At 39.3% G+C, this 24601-nt stretch overlaps 1 protein-coding gene across 1 annotated transcript in view; it reads right to left on the bottom strand.

The window, feature by feature from the left end:
* LOC102803100 (uncharacterized) overlaps positions 1 to 24601 on the bottom strand; it is an 83257-nt gene that overhangs the window by 44563 nt on the left and 14093 nt on the right. The window contains exons 3-5 of the mRNA XM_006825358.3: positions 7994 to 8182; positions 7716 to 7829; positions 5885 to 6023 (exon numbers count right to left, since the gene is read on the bottom strand). Coding sequence (XP_006825421.3) covers positions 5885 to 6023; positions 7716 to 7829; positions 7994 to 8182 — 442 coding nt within the window. The remainder of the gene's footprint in view (positions 1 to 5884; positions 6024 to 7715; positions 7830 to 7993; positions 8183 to 24601) is intronic.

The raw sequence follows: 24601 nt of genomic DNA, 5'->3' as shown, positions 1-24601 counted from the left end.
GAATGTTATTGCATTACTACTGATACTATAAATAGAGTAATGAATGTTATTGCATTACTACTATTACTATACAGAAATGAATATTATTGCATTACTACTGTTACTATAAATAGAGTAATGAATGTTATTCCATTACTACTGTTACTATAAATAGAGTAAAGAATGTTATTGCATTACTACTATCACTATAAATAGAGTAGTGAATGTTACTGGATTACTACTATCACTATAAATAGAGTAATGAATGTATATCTGAAGTAAATTGAATGTTACTGGATTACTACTATTACTTTAACTAGAGTAATGAATGTTACTGCATTACTAATATCACTATAAATAGAGTAATGAATATTATTGCATTACTACTGTTAATAATGAGTAATGAATGTATATCTGAAGTAAAATGAATGTTACTGCATTATTATTATTACTATAAATAGCGTAATGAATATATATATGAAGTAAAATGAATGTTATTGCATTACGACTATTACTATAAATAGAGTAATGAATGTTATTGCATTACTACTGTTATATAAATAGAGTAATGAATGTTATTCCATTACTACTGTTACTATAAATAGAGTAATGAATGTTATTGCATTACTACTGTTGCTATAAATAGAGTAATGAATGTTATTGCATTACTACTGTTACTATAAATAGAGTAATAAATGTTATTGCATTACTACTGTTACTATAAATAGAGTAATGAATGTTATTGCATTACTACTATTACTATAAATAGAGTAATGAATATTATTGCATTACTACTGTTACTATAAATAGAGTAATGAATGTTATTGCATTACTACTGTTAATATAAATAGATTAATGAATGTTATTGCATTACTACTGTTACTATAAATAGAGTAATGAATGTTATTGCATTACTACTATTACTATACAGTAATGAATATTATTGCATTACTACTGTTACTATAAATAGAGTGATGAATGTTATTCCATTACTACTGTTACTATAAATAGAGTAATGAATGTTATTGCATTACTACTATTACTATAAATAGAGAAATGAATGTCATTGCATTACTACAGTTACTATAAATAGAGTAATGAATGTATACCTGAAGTAAAAAGAATGTTACTGGATTACTACTATTACTATAATTAAAGTAATGAATGTATATCTTAAGTAAAATCAATGTTACTGCCTTACTACTATTACTATAAATAGAGTGATGAATGTCATTGCATTACTACAGTTACTATAAATATAGTAATGAATGTATATCTGAAGTAAAATGAATGTTACTGGATTACTATTATTACCATAAATGGAGTAATGAATGTTACTGGATTACTACTAATACTATAAATAGAGTAATGAATGTTATTGAATTACTAAGATAACTATAAATAAAGCAATTAATGTATACCTGAATTAAAATGATTGTTACTGGATTACTACTATTACTATAAATCAAGTAATGAATGTATACCTGAAGTAAAATGAATGTTACTGGATTACTACTATTACTATAAATAGAGTAATGAATATTATTGCATTACTACTGTTACTATAAATAGAGTAATGAATGTTATTGCATTACTACTATTACTATAAATAGAGTAATGAATATAATTGCATTACTGCTGTTACTATAAATAGAGTAATGAATATTATTGCATTACTACTGTTACTATAAATAGAGAAATGAATGTTATTGCATTACTAATGTTACTATAAATAGAGTAATGAATATTATTGCATTACTACTGTTACTATAAATAGAGTAATGAATGTTATTGCATTACTACTGTTAATATAAATAGAGTAATGAATGTTATTTCATTACTACTGCTACTATAAATAGAGTAATGAATGTTATTGTATTACTACTGTTACAATAAATAGAGTAATGAATGTTATTGCATTACTACTATTACTATAAAGTAATGAATATCATTGCATTACTACTGTTACTATAAATAGAGTAATGAATGTTATTCCATTACTACTGTTACTATAAATAGAGTAATGAATGTTATTGCATTACTACTGTTACTATAAATAGAGTAATGAATGTTATTGCATTACTACTGTTAATATAAATAGAGTAATGAATGTTATTCCATTACTACTACAACTATAAATAGAGTGATGAATGTTACTGGATTACTACTATTACTATAAATAGAGTAATGAATATTATTGCATTACTACTGTTACTATAAATAGAGTAATGAATGTTATTGCATTACTACTATTACTATAAATGGAGTAATGAATATAATTGCATTACTGCTGTTACTATAAATAGAGTAATGAATATTATTGCATTACTAATTTTATATAAATAGAGTAATGAATGTTATTGCATTACTACTGTTAATATACAGTAATGAATATTATTGCATTACTACTGTTACTATAAATAGTGTAATGAATGTTATTGTATTACTACTGTTAATATAAATAGAGTAATGAATGTTATTGCATTACTAATGTTAATATAAATAGAGTAATGAATGCTATTGCATTACTACTGTTACTATAAATAGAGTAATGAATGTTATTGTATTACTACTGTTACTATAAATAGAGTAATGAATGTTATAGCATTACTACTATTACTATAGAGTAATAAATATTATCGCATTACTACTGTTATATAAATAGAGTAATGAATGTTATTGCATTACTACTATTACTATAATAGAGTAATGAATGTTATTGCATTACTACTGTTACTATAAATAGAGTAATGAATATTATTGCATTACTACTGTTACTATAAATAGAGAAATGAATGTTATTGCATTACTACTATTACTATAAATAGAGTAATGAATATTATTGCATTACCAATGTTACTATAAATAGAGTAATGAATATTATTGCATTACTACTGCTACTATAAATAGAGTAATGAATGTTATTGCATTACTACTATTACTATAAATAGAGTAATGAATGTTACTGCATTATTACTATTACTATAAGTAGAGTAATGAATGTTACTGCATTACTAATATTACTATTAATAGAGTAATGAATGTTACTGCATTACTACTATTACTATAAATAAAGTAATGAATGTTACTGCATTACTACTATTACTATAAATAGAGTAATGAATATTACTGCATTACTACAATTACTATAAATATAGTAATAAATGTTACTGCATTACTACTATTACTATAAATAGAGTAATGAATGTTACTGGATTACCACTATTACTATAAATAGAGTAATCATTGTTACTGGATTACTAATATTACTATAAATAGAGTAATGAATGTTACTGCATTACTACTATTACTATAAATAGAGTAATGAATGTATATCTGAAGTAAAATGAACGTTATTGCATTATTACTATTAAAAATGAGTAATGAATGTATATCTGAAGTAAAATGAATGTTACTGGATTAATACTATCACAATAAATATAGTAATGAATGTTACTGCATTATTGCTATTACTATAAATAGAATAATGTATGTTACTGGATTAATACTATTACTATAAATAGAGTAATAAATGTATATCTGAAGTAAAATGAATGTTAATGCCTTACTACTATAACTATAGATAGAGTAAAATGAATGTTACTGCATTCCAATATTACTATAAATAGAATAATGAATGTATATCTGAAGTAAAATGAACGTTATTGCATTACTACTATTACTATAAATAGAGTAATGAATGTTACTGCATTACTACTATTACTATAAATAGAGTAATGAATGTATATCTGAAGTAAAATGAACGTTATTGCATTACTACTATTACTATAAATAGAGTAATGAATGTATACCTGAAGTAAAATCAATATTAATGCATTATTACTATTACTATAAACAGCGTAATGAATGTATACCTGGAGTAAATTAAATGTTACTGGATTACTACTATTACTATAACTAGAGTAATGAATGTTACTGCATTACTACTATCACTATAAAGAGAGTAATGAATGTCATTGCATTAATACTATTACTATAACTAGAGTAATGAATGTTACTGGATTACTACTAATACTTTAACTATAGTAATGAATGTTACTGCATTACTACTATCACTATAAAAAGAGTAATGAATGTTATTACAATACTACTATTAATACTGAGTAATGAATGTATATCTGAAGTAAAATGAATGTTACTGCATTACTACTATCACTATAAATGGAGTAATGAATGTTACTGCATTAATATTATTACTATAATAAGAGTAATGAATGTATACCTGACGTAAAAGCAATGTTACTGCATTATTACTATTACTATAAACAGCGTAATGAATGTATACCTGGAGTAAATTGAATGTCACTGGATTACTACTATTACTATAACTGGAGTAATGAATGTTACTGCATTACTACTATCACTATAAATAGAGTAGTGAATGTTACTGGATTACTACTATCACTATAAATAGAGTAATGAATGTATATCTGAAGTAAATTGAATGTTAGTGGATTACTACTATTACTTTAACTAGAGTAATGAATGTTACTGCATTACTAATATCACTATAAATAGAGTAATGAATATTATTGCATTACTACTGTTAATAATGAGTAATGAATGTATATCTGAAGTAAAATGAATGTTACTGCATTATTACTATTACTATAAATAGCGTAATGAATATATATCTGAAGTAAATGAATGTTATTGCATTACGACTATTACTATAAATAGAGTAATGAATGTTATTGCATTACTACTATTACTATAAATAGAGTAATGAATGTTACTATATTACTACTATTACTATAAACAGAGTAGTGAATGTTACTGCATTACTACTATTACTATAAATAGAGTAATGAATGTCACTGCATTACTACTATTACTATAAGTAGAGTAATGAATGTTACTGCATTACTACTATTACTATGAATAGAGTAATGAATGTTACTGTATTACTACTATTACTATAGAGTAATGAATATTACTGCATTACTACTATTACTATAAATATAGTAATGAATGTTACTGCATTACTACTATTACTATAAATAGAGTAATGAATGTTTCTGGATTACTACTATTACTATAAATAGAGTAATGAATACATGTCTGAAGTAAAATCAATGTTTCTGCATTACTACTATTACTATAGATATAGTAATGAATGTAACTGCATTACTACTATTACTATTAATAGAGTAATGAATGTTACTGGATTACTAATATTACTATAAATAGAGTAATGAATGTATATCTGAAGTAAAATAAATATTACTGGATTACTAATATTACTATGAATAGAGTAATGAGTGTATATCTGAAGTAAAATAAATGTTACTGGAGTACTAATATTACTATAAATAGAGTAATGAATGTATATCTGAAGTGAAATAAATGTTACTTGATTACTAATATAACTATAAATAGAGTAATGAATGTTACTGGATTACTAATATTACTATAGATATAGTAATGAATGTCACTGGATTACTACTATTACTCTAAATAAAGTAATGAATGTATATCTGAAGTAAAATCAATGTTACTTCATTGCTACTATTACTATAAATAGAGTAAAAAGAATGTTACTGCATTACTACTATTACTATAAATAGAGTAATGAATGTATATCTGAAGTAAAATCAATGTTTTTGCATTACTACTATTACTATAAATGAATGTAGTTACAGGCAAACGAGGATACATATATTACAACACTAAACACCGAATTTTAACTTGAGTCACGGCACAGCGATTCGCCACTGCAAGAAGACGTGCTCACAGTCAACCTCAACAGTTCCAAATGAACATGAATATTTGAGTACTACTAGTATTCAATTATATTCGAGCTGTGCCATTAAATGTGATATTAGTCGTCTCAGTGGGTGTTTTCTCCATGTAAAGCTGAATGTGTCTGACAATACATACTTACCATCTCTGTATGATGTATTTACTTCCCCTTATAACTGGAGCTGCTTCGTGTAGTGATAATGGTTGACATTTGCCGTCTGAATCCATGTTGTTCCAAACAAGTGCCCTACCCTGTATTGGACGCACGCTTATATTCAACTCTAGAAGGAAGAAATGGCGAGTAATTAGAACACTTATTATTCACAAAATGCATTAAAATTGTATAATCTGCTTTATTTTATAGGACACGATATTATTAGGTAATTTGTGCCATATCTCAAATATACAGTTACTATATTCGCAAGATAGCATAGGTTTCTTGCAAATTACCGAAGATTACTAAATATTTCCGAATCATATCCACAAAAGAGCTGTAGAGAGAACAAAAAAAGACCAACAGGCCGGATAAAAAGTACTCAGAAATATTACACTAAAGAAAACCAAGAGGAAGAGACGTTTCAGGTCAACGCCCTTCTGTGCCATTCCTGTTTTTTCTGATGAAGACAGTTCATCCGAAACGTCTTGTCGATTTTTCTTTGAAGTAATATTTTTAAGTGCTTTTTTTCTCTCGCCTGATGGGCTTTTCCTTGTTGATTTCCAAATAAGAGTTTGTGATTAAGTAAAATGCGAGAAATGTTATGGTCGACTATACGAAGGTTTCCTTTTACAAAAGATGTTCGAAGCATTTCAAGATAAGATTGGTCTGCATTTTTCCAGTATAGCCTTCAGTTTCCTGTCTTTGGAATATATAGTTATTTTTTCGTAACGCACTGCTTTCGAGTGTGTTTTGAACGATACGTAGTATTTTTTTTAGCAAGCAGCCAAAAAGTTGAAAAAGCGATGCATCCCATCAACTACGCTCAGACACGGATAACTTTTGTATTCATGGTCCAATATACTGCACATGTTGAAGGCGCTCAAGAAAATATTGGAAACAATGCAACTAGTATATAAATGTGGCCGTCATCAATGGTGGCAAAATGTGTAGCTAGTAATGTGTTTATCAATGAGGTTGTGTTAGTATTTAACATTTCTCCCCGACATATACGTAGCTTCATACAACAATAATCAGCAATACATTCTGCTGTAGTGCACACCGCCATGATTCACAAATCTTGACAGAGACATAATGTTAAAAAATGAATGCCCATTAAAACTGTGTACGTGACGAGCCTGGCATGAGACAATTAGAGAATGGGAGGGAATACACAATCGTAGTGCATATTACCCACACTCTGTTGAGTTTCAATAAAACGGTTCGTGACGCTCTCAAAATAACGGGATTTCGAATAGCAGTGCATACGTAACGATTGATACAAAATGAAACAAAACATTTCTCCCATTGAGCACGGGGACGCACAAGACAAATAACAAACTGATATATCTGCATGGTACTACCTGCAAGTTTTAATACTACAATAATCAGGCTAAAATATCCGCTCATCTGATTAGGTGGATCGTGTCTATCAGTCTGCCATGCTTGAACGAACAATCACCCCAACCCACACACCCGAATAAAAAACACATTGCGCTATTATCGACAATAATCAGACAAATTGGGTACGTAAATACAAGCAGTTATTTTAGTTTAAAGCGCGGTGGTCGTCGCGCAACGCGTGTTCGAGTTCATGTAAATAAACAACGTATTTTCCAAGCGTTGTACACGTCGCTTTGCGTCTCATATCGAACAGGACGAGGCGTGACGACTGCCGCCCTTGAATATTTTTCAACGTGCATACGATAAATTGTATTATTCGATTCAGTAAAATAATATGGTTCAATGCGAATGTCATTATCATTATAGTACTTGGTAACTGAGTGATTGCAATTAGGTCTGTGCGGTGCCGAATTACCTGAAAACACGGTTTCGCCTCCTTTGGGGACGTCCTGAAGATATACCAGTATCGTAGCAAAGCGATCACGTTTTTCTGTGGAGCCCACTATACAATCAGTGTGGGGTTTATAACCTATATATGGAAAGAATGGAAGTAGTATTTATTATAACCACATCGTAATTACTACCGATCCAAACTTTTGAAGACAGTACAGTGCGCGATCTAATGATATTATGAATAATAACCATATGCATTTTGATTAGATATGATTACTTGGAGTCATGTATATTACTCACCGACGCCGCGGGGGTATGATGTCAATTGGAATTTCCCACCATTACTGGATTTCAGTCCTGTTGCTTTCTCTATGCGTGTATCAAACCTTTTAGAAAATACACTCTCTCCTGGATAAAACGAGGTGCTGTATGACCATTTGATGAACTGACCAATTTGGTTTGAAATAGTTGCGTTAACGCAGATCGTTCCTTCAACAATTAAAAACAGAGATCATTGTATTCCAATTTCCGTATTTTTTTTCTGCATGAATATCATTTTCTTTTTAAGATATCATTGCTACAACAACCCCTGACCTATCCCTGGTTGCGTATACATTGTAAGACCCTTCATGTTTGGTGTTTACCTCAAACAATTTTGACAAGTTTCATTTAATGTAAACCATATGTCTAGGCAATTGTTTCAGACTGCCTGGTTAGACAACAATCTCTTATCTTAAACCAATTAACAACAAATTATGTGATAATATTGTTGAAGCTACAAATTTATAAGTAGCACATGAGTAGGACATTTTCTGTAAATGGAAAAATATTCGGAAAGTTGCGATGTAGCAGAAAACAGAGTAAATAATTTTCGTGTAAGTTTGTTAACAATGCGAGCCTGTACATTCATCCATCCTACACTATTGATATTACCATAATAGTAGTTTATAAATAAATAAACGCTGCTCGGACTGATAAATATGATATATAGAAGATATTATTTGGTAATCGTAGTCCTAAATAACTATTAAAAATAGCTAGACGTTTCGAGCAATGGCTCTTTATCGATAGCATAGAAGAAAGTGTTATAACGTACAGGTTCTACGTTCCTATGTTCTACCTGTACGTTATAACACTTTCTTCTATGCTATCGATAAAGAGCCATTGCTCGAAACGTCTAGCAATTTGTAATAAATAGTTATTTAGGACTACGATTACCAAATATTATCTTCTATATATCATATTGATATTACCAGATCTTGTGCAAGGCATTAAGCTATCCGCTATGTGACTGTGATGGACCAACCCTCTTCGTATATCTGTGAAGAAGCTACCATCTTTATGCGTATGATGGAGTTAGCCTTCAGAGGCGGCGGCACGAAAATTGTCATGGGGCCGAGATCTGCTCACCATCCCTTGCAGCCCGTAGGCGCAAGCGGTCGAGTATTTGGGGACACTGACCTTCCTCTATGACAATGATAGATCTACCCTCCCTCTATAAATGTAATGGAGCTATCCAACCTTTACAACTGTGTTGGAGCTACCCTCCCCTATAATAATGGTGGAGCTATCCTGCCTCTACGACTGTGATAGAGCTATCCTCTCCTGTAATAATGTTGGAGCTATCCTGCCTCTACGACTGTGATGGAGCTATACTGTCCTATAATAATGGTAGAGCTATCCTGCCTCTACGACTGTGATGGAGCTAGCCTCACCTATAATAATGGTGGAGCTATTCTATGACTGTGATGGACATAGCCTCTCCTACATTATTGGTGGAGCTAACCTGCCTCTACGACTGTGATAAATCTAGCCTCTCCTATAATAATGGTGGAGCTATCCCGCCTCTATGAAAGTGATGGAGCTAGCTTGTCCTATAATAATGGTGGAGCTATCCTGCCTCTACGATTGTGAAGAAGCTAACCTCTCCTATAATAATGATGGAGCTATCCTGCCTCTACGACTGTGATGGAGCTAGCCTCTCCTATAATAATGGTGAAGCCAACCTGCCTCTACGACTGTGATAGAGCTAGCCTCTCCTATAATATTGGTGGAGCTATCCTGCCTCTACGACTGTGATAAACCTGGCCTCTCCTATAATAATGGTGGAGCTATCCTGCCTCTATGACTGTGATGGCGCATGCCTCTACTATAATAATGGTAGAGCTATCCTGCCTCTACGACTGTGATGGATCTAGCACTCCTATAAAACTGGTGGAGCTATCCTGTCTCTACGACTGTGATGAAGCATGCCTCTCTTATAATAATGGTCGAGCGATCTTGTCTCTACGACTGTGATGCATCTAGCTTCTCATATAATAATAGAGGAGCTATCCTGCCTCTATGACTATGATGGAGCTAGCATCTCCTATACTAATGGTGGAGCTATCCTGTCTCCACGACTGTGATGCATCTAGCCCCTCCTATAATAATGGCGGAGCTATCCTGCCTCTACGTGTGTGATGGAGCTAGCCTCTCCTATAATAATGAAGGATCCATCCTGCCTCTACGACTGTGATAGAGCTAGCCTCTCCTATAATATTGGTGGAGCTATCCTGCCTCTACGACTGTGATAAAGCTAGCCTATCCTATAATAATGGTGGACCTATCCTGCCTCTATGACTTTGATAGAGCTAGCATCTCCTATACTAATGGTGGAGCTATCCTGTCTCCACGACTGTCATGCATCTAGCCCCTCCTATAATAATGGCGGAGCTATCCTGCCTCTATGAGTGTGATGGACCTAGCCTCTCCTATAATAATGAAGGATCCATCCTGCCTCTACGACTGTGATAGAGCTAGCCTCTCCTATAATATTGGTGGAGCTATCCTGCCTCTATGACTGTGATAAAGCTAGCCTATGCCATAATAATGGTGGAGCTATCCTGCCTCTACGACTGTGATAAATCTAGCCTCTCCTATAATAATGGTGGAGCCATCCTGCCTCTACGACTGTGATAGGGCTAGCCTCTCCTATAATATTGGTGAAGCTACCCTGGCTCTACGACTGTGATAAATCTAGCCTCTCCTATAATAATGGTGGAGGTATCCCGCCTCTACGAAAGAGATGGAGCTAGCCTGTCCTATAATAATGGTGGAGCTATCCTGCCTCTACGACTGTGATGGAGCTAGCCTCTCTTATAATAATGGTGGAGCCATCCTGCCTCTACGACTGTGATAGAGCTAGCCTCTCCTATAATATTGGTGGAGCTATCCTGCCTCTATGACTGTGATAAAGCTAGCCTCTCCTATAATAATGGTGGAGCTATACTGCCTCTACAACTATGGTCGAGCTATCATGTCCTATAATAAAGGTGGAGATAACCTGCCGCTACGACTGTGATAGAGTTAGCATCTCCTTTAAAACTGATGGAGCTATCCTGCCTCTACGACTGTGATGAAGCTAGCCTCTCCTATAATAATGGTGGAGCTATCCGCTTCTATGGAATTGACGGAGGTGGCCTGTCCTATAATAGTGGTGGAGCTATCCTGCCTCTACGACTGTGATGAAGCTAACCTCTCCTATAATAATGGCAGAGCTATCCCGCCTCTACGACTGTGATGGAGCTAGCCTCTCATATAATAATGGTGGAGCTATTCTGCCTCTACGACTGTGATGGGTCTAGCCTCTCTTATAATAATGGTGGTGGAGCAATCCTGCCTTTACAACTATGACGGAGCTAGCCTCTCCTATAATAATGGTGGAGCTATCCTGCCTCTATGACTGTGGTGGCGCATGCCTCTCCTATATTAATGGTCTAGCGATCCTGTCTCTACGACTGTGATGCATCTAGCCTCTCATATAATAATGGAGGAGCTATTCTGCCTCTATGACTGTGATGGAGCTAGCCTCTACTATAATAATGGTAGAGCTATCCTGCCTCTATGACTGTGATAGAGCTAGCATCTCATATACTAATGGTGGAGCTATCCTGTCTCCACGACTGTGATGCATCTAGCCCCTCCTATAATAAGGGCAGTGCTATCCTGCTTCTACGAGTGTGATGGAGCTAGCCTCTCCTATAATAATGAAGGATCCATCCTGCCTCTACGACTGTGATAGAGCTAGCCTCTCCTATAATATTGGTGGAGCTATCCTGCCTCTATGACTGTGATAAAGCTAGCCTCTCCTATAATAATGGTGGAGCTATCATGCCTCTACGACTGTGACAAATCTAGCCTCGCCTATAATATTGGTGGAGCTATCCTGCCTCTATGACTGTGATAAAGCTAGCCTATCCTATAATAATGTTGGAGCTATCCTGCCTCTACGACTGTGATAAATCTAGCCTCTCCTATAATAATGGTGGAGCCATCCTGCCTCTACGACTGTGATAGGGCTAGCCTCTACTATAATATTGATGGAGCTATCCTGGCTCTACGACTGTGATAAATCTAGCCTCTCCTATAATAATGGTGGAGGTATCCCGCCTCTACGAAAGTGATGGAGCTAGCATGTCCTATAATAATGGTGGAGATATCCTGCCTCTACGATTGTGAAGAAGCTAACCTCTTCTATAATAAAGGTGGAGCTATTCTGACTCTACGACTGTGATGGAGCTAGCCTCTCTTATAATAATGGTGGAGCCATCCTGCCTCTACGACTGTGATAGAGCTAGCCTCTCCTATAATATTGGTGGAGCTATCCTGCCTCTATGACTGTGATAAAGCTAGCCTCTCCTATAATAATGGTGGAGCTATCCTGTCTCTACGACTGTGGTCGAGCTATCCTGTCCCATAATAAAGGTGGAGATAACCTGCCGCTACGACTGTGATAGAGTTAGCATCTCCTTTAATACTGGTGGAGCTATCCTGCCTCTATGACTGTGATAAAGCTAGTCTCTCCTATAATATTGGTGGAGCTATCCGGGTTCTACGATTGTGATGAAGGTAACCTCTTCTATAACAATGGTGGAGCTATCCTGCCTCTACGATTGTGATGGAGCTAGCCTCTCCTATAATAATGGTGGAGCTATCCTGCCTCTACGACTGTGATGAAGCTAACCTCTCCTATAATAATGGTAGAGCTATCTTTCCTCTACAACTGTGATGGATCTAGCACTCCTATAATACTGGTGGGGCTATCCTGCCTCTATGACTGTGATGAAGCAAGCCTCTCTTATAATAATGGTCTAGTGATCCTGTCTCTACGACTGTGATGCATCTAGCCTCTCATATAATAATGGAGGAGCTATCCTGCCTCTATGACTGTGATGGAGCTAGCCTCTACTATAAAAATGGTGGACCTATCCTGCCTCTATGACTGTGATAGAGCTAGCATCTCCTATACTAATGGTGGAGCTACCTGTCTCCACGACTGTGATGCATCTAGCACCTCATATAATAGTGGTGGAGCTATCCTGCCTGTACGAGTGTGATGGAACTAGCCGCTCCTATAATAATGAAGGATCCATCCTGCCTCTACGACTGTGATAGAGCTAGCCTCTCCTATAATATTGGTGGAGCTATCCTGCCTCTATGACTGTGAAAAAGCTAGCCTCTCCTATAATAATGGTGGAGCTTTCCTGCCTCTACGACTGTGACAAATCTAGCCTCTCCTATAATAATGGTGGAGCCATCCTGCCTCTACGACTGTGATAGGGCTAGTCTCTCCTATAATATTGGTGGAGCTATCCTGGCTCTACGACTGTGATAAATCTAGCCTCTCCTATAATAATGGTGGAGGTATCCCGCCTCTACGAAAGTGATGGAGCTAGCTTGTCCTATAATAATGGTGGAGCTATCCTGCTTCTACGATTGTGAAGAAGCTAACCTCTTCTATAATAATGGTGGAGCTATCCTGCCTCTACGACTGTGATGAAGCTAACCACTCCTATAATAATGGTGGAGCTATCCTGCCTCTACGACTGTGATGGAGCTAGCCTCTCATATAATAATGGTGAAGCTATCCTGCCTCTACGACTGTGATGGAGCTGCCTCTCCATAATAATGGTAGAGCTATCCTGTCTCTACAACTGTGATAGAGCTATCCTCTCCTGTAATAATGTTGGAGCTATCCTGCCTCTACGACTGTGATGGAGCTATACTGTCCTATAATAATGGTAGAGCTATCCTGCCTCTACGACTGTGATGGAGCTAGCCTCACCTATAATAATGGTGGAGCTATTCTATGACTGTGATGGACCTAGCCTCTCCTACATTATTGGTGGAGCTAACCTGCCTCTACGACTGTGATAAATCTAGCCTCTCCTATAATAATGGTGGAGCTATCCCGCCTCTATGAAAGTGATGGAGCTAGCTTGTCCTATAATAATGGTGGAGCTATCCTGCCTCTACGATTGTGAAGAAGCTAACCTCTCCTATAATAATGATGGAGCTATCCTGCCTCTACGACTGTGATGGATCTAGCCTCTCCTATAATAATGGTGAAGCCAACCTGCCTCTACGACTGTGATAGAGCTAGCCTCTCCTATAATATTGGTGGAGCTATCCTGCCTCTACGACTGTGATAAACCTGGCCTCTCCTATAATAATGGTGGAGCTATCCTGCCTCTATGACTGTGATGGCGCATGCCTCTACTATAATAATGGTAGAGCTCTCCTGCCTCTACGACTGTGATGGATCTAGCACTCCTATAAAACTGGTGGAGCTATCCTGTCTCTACGACTGTGATGAAGCATGCCTCTCTTATAATAATGGTCGAGCGATCTTGTCTCTACGACTGTGATGCATCTAGCTTCTCATATAATAATAGAGGAGCTATCCTGCCTCTATGACTATGATGGAGCTAGCATCTCCTATACTAATGGTGGAGCTATCCTGTCTCCACGACTGTGATGCATCTAGCCCCTCCTATAATAATGGCGGAGCTATCCTGCCTCTACGAGTGTGATGGAGCTAGCCTCTCCTATAATAATGAAGGATCCATCCTGCCTCTACGACTGTGATAGAGCTAGCCTCTCCTATAATATTGGTGGAGCTATCCTGCCTCTACGACTGTGATAAAGCTAGCCTCTCCTATAATAATGGTGGAGCTATCCTGTCTCTACGACTGTGGTCGAACTATCCTGTCCCATAATAAAGGTGGAGATAACCTGCCGCTACGACTGTGATAGAGTTAGCATCTCCTTTAATACTGGTGGAGCTATCCTGCCTCTATGACTGTGATAAAGCTAGTCTCTCCTATAATATTGGTGGAGCTATCCGGGTTCTACGATTGTGATGAAGGTAACCTCTTCTATAACAATGGTGGAGCTATCCTGCCTCTACGATTGTGATGGAGCTAGCCTCTCCTATAATAATGGTGGAGCTATCCTGCCTCTACGACTGTGATGAAGCTAACCTCTCCTATAATAATGGTAGAGCTATCTTTCCTCTACAACTGTGATGGATCTAGCACTCCTATAATACTGGTGGGGCTATCCTGCCTCTATGACTGTGATGAAGCAAGCCTCTCTTATAATAATGGTCTAGTGATCCTGTCTCTACGACTGTGATGCATCTAGCCTCTCATATAATAATGGAGGAGCTATCCTGCCTCTATGACTGTGATGGAGCTAGCCTCTACTATAAAAATGGTGGACCTATCCTGCCTCTATGACTGTGATAGAGCTAGCATCTCCTATACTAATGGTGGAGCTACCTGTCTCCACGACTGTGATGCATCTAGCACCTCATATAATAGTGGTGGAGCTATCCTGCCTGTACGAGTGTGATGGAACTAGCCGCTCCTATAATAATGAAGGATCCATCCTGCCTCTACGACTGTGATAGAGCTAGCCTCTCCTATAATATTGGTGGAGCTATCCTGCCTCTATGACTGTGAAAAAGCTAGCCTCTCCTATAATAATGGTGGAGCTTTCCTGCCTCTACGACTGTGACAAATCTAGCCTCTCCTATAATAATGGTGGAGCCATCCTGCCTCTACGACTGTGATAGGGCTAGTCTCTCCTATAATATTGGTGGAGCTATCCTGGCTCTACGACTGTGATAAATCTAGCCTCTCCTATAATAATGGTGGAGGTATCCCGCCTCTACGAAAGTGATGGAGCTAGCTTGTCCTATAATAATGGTGGAGCTATCCTGCTTCTACGATTGTGAAGAAGCTAACCTCTTCTATAATAATGGTGGAGCTATCCTGCCTCTACGACTGTGATGAAGCTAACCACTCCTATAATAATGGTGGAGCTATCCTGCCTCTACGACTGTGATGGAGCTAGCCTCTCATATAATAATGGTGAAGCTATCCTGCCTCTACGACTGTGATGGAGCTGCCTCTCCATAATAATGGTAGAGCTATCCTGTCTCTACAACTGTGATAGAGCTATCCTCTCCTGTAATAATGTTGGAGCTATCCTGCCTCTACGACTGTGATGGAGCTATACTGTCCTATAATAATGGTAGAGCTATCCTGCCTCTACGACTGTGATGGAGCTAGCCTCACCTATAATAATGGTGGAGCTATTCTATGACTGTGATGGACCTAGCCTCTCCTACATTATTGGTGGAGCTAACCTGCCTCTACGACTGTGATAAATCTAGCCTCTCCTATAATAATGGTGGAGCTATCCCGCCTCTATGAAAGTGATGGAGCTAGCTTGTCCTATAATAATGGTGGAGCTATCCTGCCTCTACGATTGTGAAGAAGCTAACCTCTCCTATAATAATGATGGAGCTATCCTGCCTCTACGACTGTGATGGATCTAGCCTCTCCTATAATAATGGTGAAGCCAACCTGCCTCTACGACTGTGATAGAGCTAGCCTCTCCTATAATATTGGTGGAGCTATCCTGCCTCTACGACTGTGATAAACCTGGCCTCTCCTATAATAATGGTGGAGCTATCCTGCCTCTATGACTGTGATGGCGCATGCCTCTACTATAATAATGGTAGAGCTCTCCTGCCTCTACGACTGTGATGGATCTAGCACTCCTATAAAACTGGTGGAGCTATCCTGTCTCTACGACTGTGATGAAGCATGCCTCTCTTATAATAATGGTCGAGCGATCTTGTCTCTACGACTGTGATGCATCTAGCTTCTCATATAATAATAGAGGAGCTATCCTGCCTCTATGACTATGATGGAGCTAGCATCTCCTATACTAATGGTGGAGCTATCCTGTCTCCACGACTGTGATGCATCTAGCCCCTCCTATAATAATGGCGGAGCTATCCTGCCTCTACGAGTGTGATGGAGCTAGCCTCTCCTATAATAATGAAGGATCCATCCTGCCTCTACGACTGTGATAGAGCTAGCCTCTCCTATAATATTGGTGGAGCTATCCTGCCTCTACGACTGTGATAAAGCTAGCCTCTCCTATAATAATGGTGGAGCTATCCTGTCTCTACGACTGTGGTCGAACTATCCTGTCCCATAATAAAGGTGGAGATAACCTGCCGCTACGACTGTGATAGAGTTAGCATCTCCTTTAATACTGGTGGAGCTATCCTGCCTCTATGACTGTGATAAAGCTAGTCTCTCCTATAATATTGGTGGAGCTATCCGGGTTCTACGATTGTGATGAAGGTAACCTCTTCTATAACAATGGTGGAGCTATCCTGCCTCTACGATTGTGATGGAGCTAGCCTCTCCTATAATAATGGTGGAGCTATCCTGCCTCTACGACTGTGATGAAGCTAACCTCTCCTATAATAATGGTAGAGCTATCTTTCCTCTACAACTGTGATGGATCTAGCACTCCTATAATACTGGTGGGGCTATCCTGCCTCTATGACTGTGATGAAGCAAGCCTCTCTTATAATAATGGTCTAGTGATCCTGTCTCTACGACTGTGATGCATCTAGCCTCTCATATAATAATGGAGGAGCTATCCTGCCTCTATGACTGTGATGGAGCTAGCCTCTACTATAAAAATGGTGGACCTATCCTGCCTCTATGACTGTGATAGAGCTAGCATCTCCTATACTAATGGTGGAGCTACCTGTCTCCACGACTGTGATGCATCTAGCACCTCATATAATAGTGGTGGAGCTATCCTGCCTGTACGAGTGTGATGGAACTAGCCGCTCCTATAATAATGAAGGATCCATCCTGCCTCTACGACTGTGATAGAGCTAGCCTCTCCTATAATATTGGTGGAGCTATCCTGCCTCTATGACTGTGAAAAAGCTAGCCTCTCCTATAATAATGGTGGAGCTTTCCTGCCTCTACGACTGTGACAAATCTAGCCTCTCCTATAATAATGGTGGAGCCATCCTGCCTCTACGACTGTGATAGGGCTAGTCTCTCCTATAATATTGGTGGAGCTATCCTGGCTCTACGACTGTGATAAATCTAGCCTCTCCTATAATAATGGTGGAGGTATCCCGCCTCTACGAAAGTGATGGAGCTAGCGTGTCCTATAATAATGGTGGAGCTATCCTGCTTCTACGATTGTGAAGAAGCTAACCTCTTCTATAATAATGGTGGAGCTATCCTGCCTCTACGATGGTGATGGAGCTAGCCTCTCCTATAATAATGGTGGAGCTATCCTGCCTCTACGACTGTGATGAAGCTAACCTCTCCTATAATAATGGTGGAGCTATCCTGCCTCTACGACTGTGATAGGGCTAGTCTCTCCTATAATATTGGTGGAGCTATCCTGGCTCTACGACTGTGGTAAATCCAGCCTTTCCTATAATAATGGTGGAGGTATCCCGCCTCTACAAAAGTGATACGGCTAGCCTGTCCTATAATAATGGTGGAGCTATCCTGCTTCTACGATTGTGAAGAAGCTAACCTCTTCTATAATAATGGTGGAGCTATCCTGCCTCTATGGTTGTGATGGAGCTAGCCTCTCCTATAATAATGGTGAAGCTATCCTGCCTTTACGACTATTATGGAGCTAGCCTCTCCTGTAATAATGGTGGAGCAATCAATCATCTACGACTGTGATGGAGCTACCCTTTCCTATAATAATGGTGGAGCTATCCTGCCTCTATGACTGTGATGGCGCATGCCTCCCCTATAATAATGTTGGAGCTATCCTGCTTCTATGACTGTGATAGAGCTAGCATCTCATATAATAATGGTGAAGCTATCAAAGCTTTATAACTGTTATAGCGCTACCCCCTCCTATAATAATGGTATAGCTATTCTCACTCTACAACTGTGATGGGTCTAGCCTGTCTTATAATGATGGTGGTGGAGCTATCCTGTCTCTACAACTATGATGGAGCTAGCCTCTCCAACAATAATGGTTAAGGTATCCTGCATCTATGACTGTGATGGGGCTTGACCTATGGTGGAGCTATCCTGCCTCTATGACTGTGATGGCGTAGCCTCTCCTATAATAATGGTGGAGCTATCCTGCCTCTACGACTGTGATGGATCTAGCCTCCCCTATAATAATGTTGGAGCTATCCTGCCTCTACGACTGTGATGGATCTAGCACTCCTATAATAATGGTGGAGCTATCCTGCCTCTACAGCTGTGATGTAATGGAGCCAGCATCTCCATAATAATGGTAGAGCTATACTACCTCTACGAATGTGATGGAGCTAGCCTCTCCTATAATAATGTTGGAGCTATCCTGCTTCTATGACTGTGATAGAGCTAGCATCTCATATAATAATGGTGAAGCTATCCTGCCTCTACGACTGTGATGTAGCTAGCCTCTCCTATAAAAATGGTGGAGCTATCAAAGCTTTATAACTGTTATAGCGCTACTCCCTCCTATAATAATGGTGTAGCTATTCTCCCTCTATGACTGTGATGGGTCTAGCCTCTCTCACAACAATGGTGATGGAGCTATCCTATCTCTACAACTATGACGGAGCTAGCCTCTCCTATAAATATGGTGGAGCTATCCTGCCTCTACGACTGTGATAAACCTGGCCTCTCCTATAATAATGGTGGAGCTATCCTGCATCTATGACTGTGATGGAGCTTGGCCTATGGTGGAGCTATCCTGCCTCTATGACTGTGATGGCGCTAGCCTCTCCTATAATAATGGTGGAGCTATCCTGCCTCTACGACTGTGATGGATCTAGCCTCTCCTATAATAATGGTGGAGCTATCCTGTCTCTGTGCTTGTGATAGAGCTAACCTCTCCTATAATAATGGTTGAGCTATCCTGCCTCTATGACTGGGGTGGAGCTAGCCTGTCGTATAATAATTGTGGTGGAGCTATCCTGCCTCAACAACTATGACGGATCTACCCACTCATATAAAAATGGTGAAGCTATCCTGCCTCTACAACTGTGATGGAGCCAGCCTTTCCATAATAATGGTGGAGCTATCCTACCTCTACGAATGTGATGGAGTTAGCCTCTCCTATAATAATGGTGGAGCTATCCAGCTTCTATGCCTGTGATGGAGCTAGCCTCACTTATAATAACGGTGATGGGGCTATCCTACCTCTACAACTCTGATGGAGTTAGCCTCTCCTATAATAATGGTGGAGCTATCCTGCCTCTACGACTGTAATGGAGCTACCTTCTCCTTTAATTGTGGCGTTTCTCTCCTGCCTCTATGAATTTGATGGGGCTACAATACCTCTATGACTGTGACAGAGCTACCCTCCATCTATGTCTTTAATGGAGATACCCAATCTTTATAACTGTGATGGAACTGCTCTCTGTTTATATAATGGAGCTGCTAATCCTTTAGAACTGTGATAACCTTTCTCTACCTATATGTCTGTGACAGAGCTACCCTATCAAATTGTGATGAAGCTAACCTCTCCTATAAATATGGTGAAGCTATCCTCCCTCTATAAGTGTGATGCAGCTACACATATGACTGTGATAAAGCCACCCATTCTCAATTACTGTGATAAAGCCACCCATTCTCTATTACAATAATGGAGCTACCCTTTCCACTATGACGATGAGCTACCATCTCTACGACTGTATTGAAGTTACCTTCTCTCTATAACTGTGATGAGCTACCCTCTCTCTACGACTGTGTTGAAGTTCCCCTCTGTCTATGATTGTGAGGGAGCTACCCTCTCTCTATGCATGTGATGGTGTTAACCTCTCTCTATGATTGTGATGAGCTACCCTCTCTCTATGACTGTGATGGTGTTAACCTCTCTCTATGACTGTGATAGAGCTACCCTCTCTCTATGACTGTGATGAGCTCCCCTCTCTCTATGACTATGATGGAGCTACCCTCTGCCTATGACTGTGATGGAGCTACCATCTCTATGACTGTGATGGAGCTATCCTCTGTCTATGACTGTGAAGGAGATTACCATCTCTATGACTGTGATGGAGATTACCATCTCTATGACTGTGATGAGCTCCCCTCTCTCTATGACTATGATGGAGCTATCCTCTGTCTATGACTGTGATGGAGCTACCATCTCTATGAATGTGATGGAGCTATCCTCTGTCTATGATTGTGATGGAGATTACCATCTCTATGACTGTGATGGAGCTACCATCTCTATGAATGTGATAGAGCTACCCTCTCTATGACTGTGATGAGCTACCTTCTCTCTATGACTGTACGTGATGGAGCTACCATCTCTATGACTGTATTGGAGCCATTCTCTCTCTCTATGACTGTGATGGAGATACTCTCTGTCTATGACTGTGATGGAGCTACCATCTCCATGACTGTGGTGGAGCTACCATCTCTATGATTGTCATGCGCAACCCTCTCTATGACTGTGATGAGCTACCCTCTCTCTCTATGACTGTGATGGAGCTACCCTCCATCTATGTCTTTAATGGACCCATTCTCTCTCTCTATGAATGTGATGGAGCTACCCTCTCTCTATTAATGTGATGGAGCTACACTCTCTTTGATTGTGATGAAGTTACCCTCTGTCTATGACTGTGATGGAGCTACCCTCTCTCTATGAGTGTGGTGGAGCTACCCCTCTGCAAGCAAGACTCCTGTAATTTTTCGTTGTTGTGTTGCAGAATCCATTGACTGTCATCCATTGCTACATCCTGGAACTGTGAGTTATCACCAATGTACACTTCCCAAGGCAAGTGTGACTATGATGGAGATACCCTCTCTTTATAATTGTGAAGGAGTTACCTTCTAAAGGTACCCACCTAATATGATTGTGATGGCGCTACATTCTATATGACTCTGATGACTACCTTCTCTATGACTGATTGAGCAACCCTTTCTATGACTGTGATGGAGCTACCTTCCCATATGACGTTGATGGAGCTACCCTCCCAATATGGTTTTGATGGAGCTACCCTCCCTTTATGGCTTTGAAGGAGCTACCCTGTTATATGGCTTCGATGGAGCTACCCTCCATATATGGCTTCGACGGAGCTACCTTCCCTATATGGCTTCGACGGAGCTACCTTCCCTATATGGCTTTGATGGAACTACCCTCCCTATATAGCTTTAATGGAGCTACCCTTCCTATAAGGCTTTGAAGGAGCTACCCGCCCTATATGGCTTTGATGGTGCTACCCTAACCTATATGACTTTTATGGAGCTACCCTTCCTATATAGCATTGGAGGAGCTATCCTGCCTGTATATCTTTGATGGAGCTACCCTCCCTATATGGCTTTAAAGGAGCTACCCTCCCTATATAGTGTTGATGGAGTTACCCTCACTATATGGCTTTTATGGAGCTACCGTCCCTGTGTAGCTTTGATGGAGCTAATCTCCCTATATAGCTTTGATAGAGCTACACTTCCTATATGGCTTCGATGGAGCTACCCTCCCTATATAGCTTTGATGGCGCTACCCTCTCCATATGGCTTTGATGGAGCTACCCTCCCTATATAGATTTAATGGAGCTACCCTTCCTATAAGGCTTTGATGGAGCTACCCTCCCTATATAGCTTCGATGGAGCTACCATCCCCATTTTCTTTGATGGAGCTACCCTTCCTATATGGCTTTAATGGTGCTACCCTACCCTATATGACTTTTATGGAGCTACCCTTCCTATATAGCATTGGAGGAGCTATCCTGCCTTTATATCTTTGATGGAGCTACCCTCCCTATGTGGCTTTAAAGGAGCGACCCTCCCTACATAGTGTTGATGGAGCTACCCTCACTATATGGCTTTTATGGAGCTACCGTCCCTGTGTAGATTTGATGGAGCTTATCCCCCTATATGGCTTTGATGGAGCTAGTCTCTCTATAGCTTTAATGAAACTACCCTCCCTATATGACTTTTATGGAGCTACCCTGATATATGGCTTTGATAGAGCCACCCTCCATATATGGCTTTGATGGAGCTACCCTCCCTCTCTGGCTTTGATGGAGCTACTCTTCCTATATAGCTACATTCTTTATGACTCTGATGACTACCTTCTCTATGACTGTGATTGAGCAACACTTTCTATGACTCTGATAGAGCTACCTTCCCATATGGCGTTGATGGAGCTACCCTCCCAATATGGTTTTGATGGAGCTACCCTCCCTATATGGCTTTGATGGAGCTACCCTGTTATATGGCTTTGATGGAGCTACCCTCCATATATGGCTTTGACGGAGCTACCTTACCTATATGGCTTTGATGGAGCTAACCTCCCTATATAAAGTAAGCAAATAACACCGAATAAACGGCAAGGTAAAGACTATGTCTAACTATAGTAAATACGTACTGCGTGCGTGACTCGAACCGGCGCTCGCGTACGGCACCTAATCGCCTAGCTTCAAGCCACTACACGTCTTCCCCTCGGCCACCGGGCATCCCCAAAAAAGGATGCTTAATAACCGAGCTTATTACGTGCAGAGAACGTGAAACCCGTCCACGCGATACGCGCCACACAGCATGGCCAGAATGCGGCAAAGGCCTTCAGATCTGGCTGTAGTAGGATGATGAAAGTAATGGTACAGCATTTTAACAGTGAATAAGTACTGAGAAATAATTTTTAAACTCATAGTTGCTGTCGACATAGGAAGTAAAGTAAGCAAATAACACCGAATAAACGGCAAGGTAAAGACTATGTCTAACTATAGTAAATACGTACTGCGTGCGTGACTCGAACCGGCGCTCGCGTACGGCACCTAATCGCCTAGCTTCAAGCCACTACACGTCTTCCCCTCGGCCACCGGGCATCCCCAAAAAAGGATGCTTAATAACCGAGCTTATTACGTGCAGAGAACGTGAAACCCGTCCATGCGATACGCGCCACACAGCATGGCCAGAATGCGGCAAAGGCCTTCAGATCTGGCTGTAGTAGGATGATGAAAGTAATGGTACAGCATTTTAACAGTGAATAAGTACTGAGAAATAATTTTTAAACTCATAGTTGCTGTCGACATAGGAAGTAAAGTAAGCAAATAACACCGAATAAACGGCAAGGTAAAGACTATGTCTAACTATAGTCAATACGTACTGCGTGCGTGACTCGAACCGGCGCTCGCGTACGGCACCTAATCGCCTAGCTTCAAGCCACTACACGTCTTCCCCTCGGCCACCGGGCATCCCCAAAAAAGGATGCTTAATAACCGAGCTTATTACGTGCAGAGAACGTGAAACCCGTCCACGCGATACGCGCCACACAGCATGGCCAGAACCTCCCTATATAGCTTTGATAGAGCTACCCTTCCTATATGGCTTCGATGGAGCTACCCTCCCTATATAGCTTTGATGGAGCTACCCTACCTATATAGCTTTAATGGAGCTACCCTTCCTATAAGGCTTTGATGGAGCTACCCTCCCTATATAGCTTCGATGGAGCTACCCTTCCCATATGGCTTTGATGGAGCTACCCTCCCTATATGGCTTTGATGGTGCTACCCAACCCTATATGACTTTTATGGAGCTACCCTTCCTATATAGCATTGGAGGAGCTATCCTGCCTTTATATCTTTGATGGAGCAACCCTCCCTATATTTCTTTAAAGGAGCTACCCTCCCTATATGGCTTTTATGGAGCTACCCTGTTATATGGCTTTGATGGAGCTACCCTCCCTCTATGGCTTTGATGGAGCTTCCCTCTCTACATAGCTTTGATGGAGCTACCGTCCCTATATAGCTTGGTGGAGCTAGCCTCTCCATATGGCTTTGAT

This window comes from Saccoglossus kowalevskii, chromosome 7 (assembly GCF_978046115.1).
Source record: "Saccoglossus kowalevskii chromosome 7, keSacKowa6.1, whole genome shotgun sequence".
NCBI lineage: Eukaryota > Metazoa > Hemichordata > Enteropneusta > Harrimaniidae > Saccoglossus > Saccoglossus kowalevskii.
Note: the sequence above shows the minus strand (reverse complement) of the source record. Positions and strands in the feature narration are given on the sequence as shown.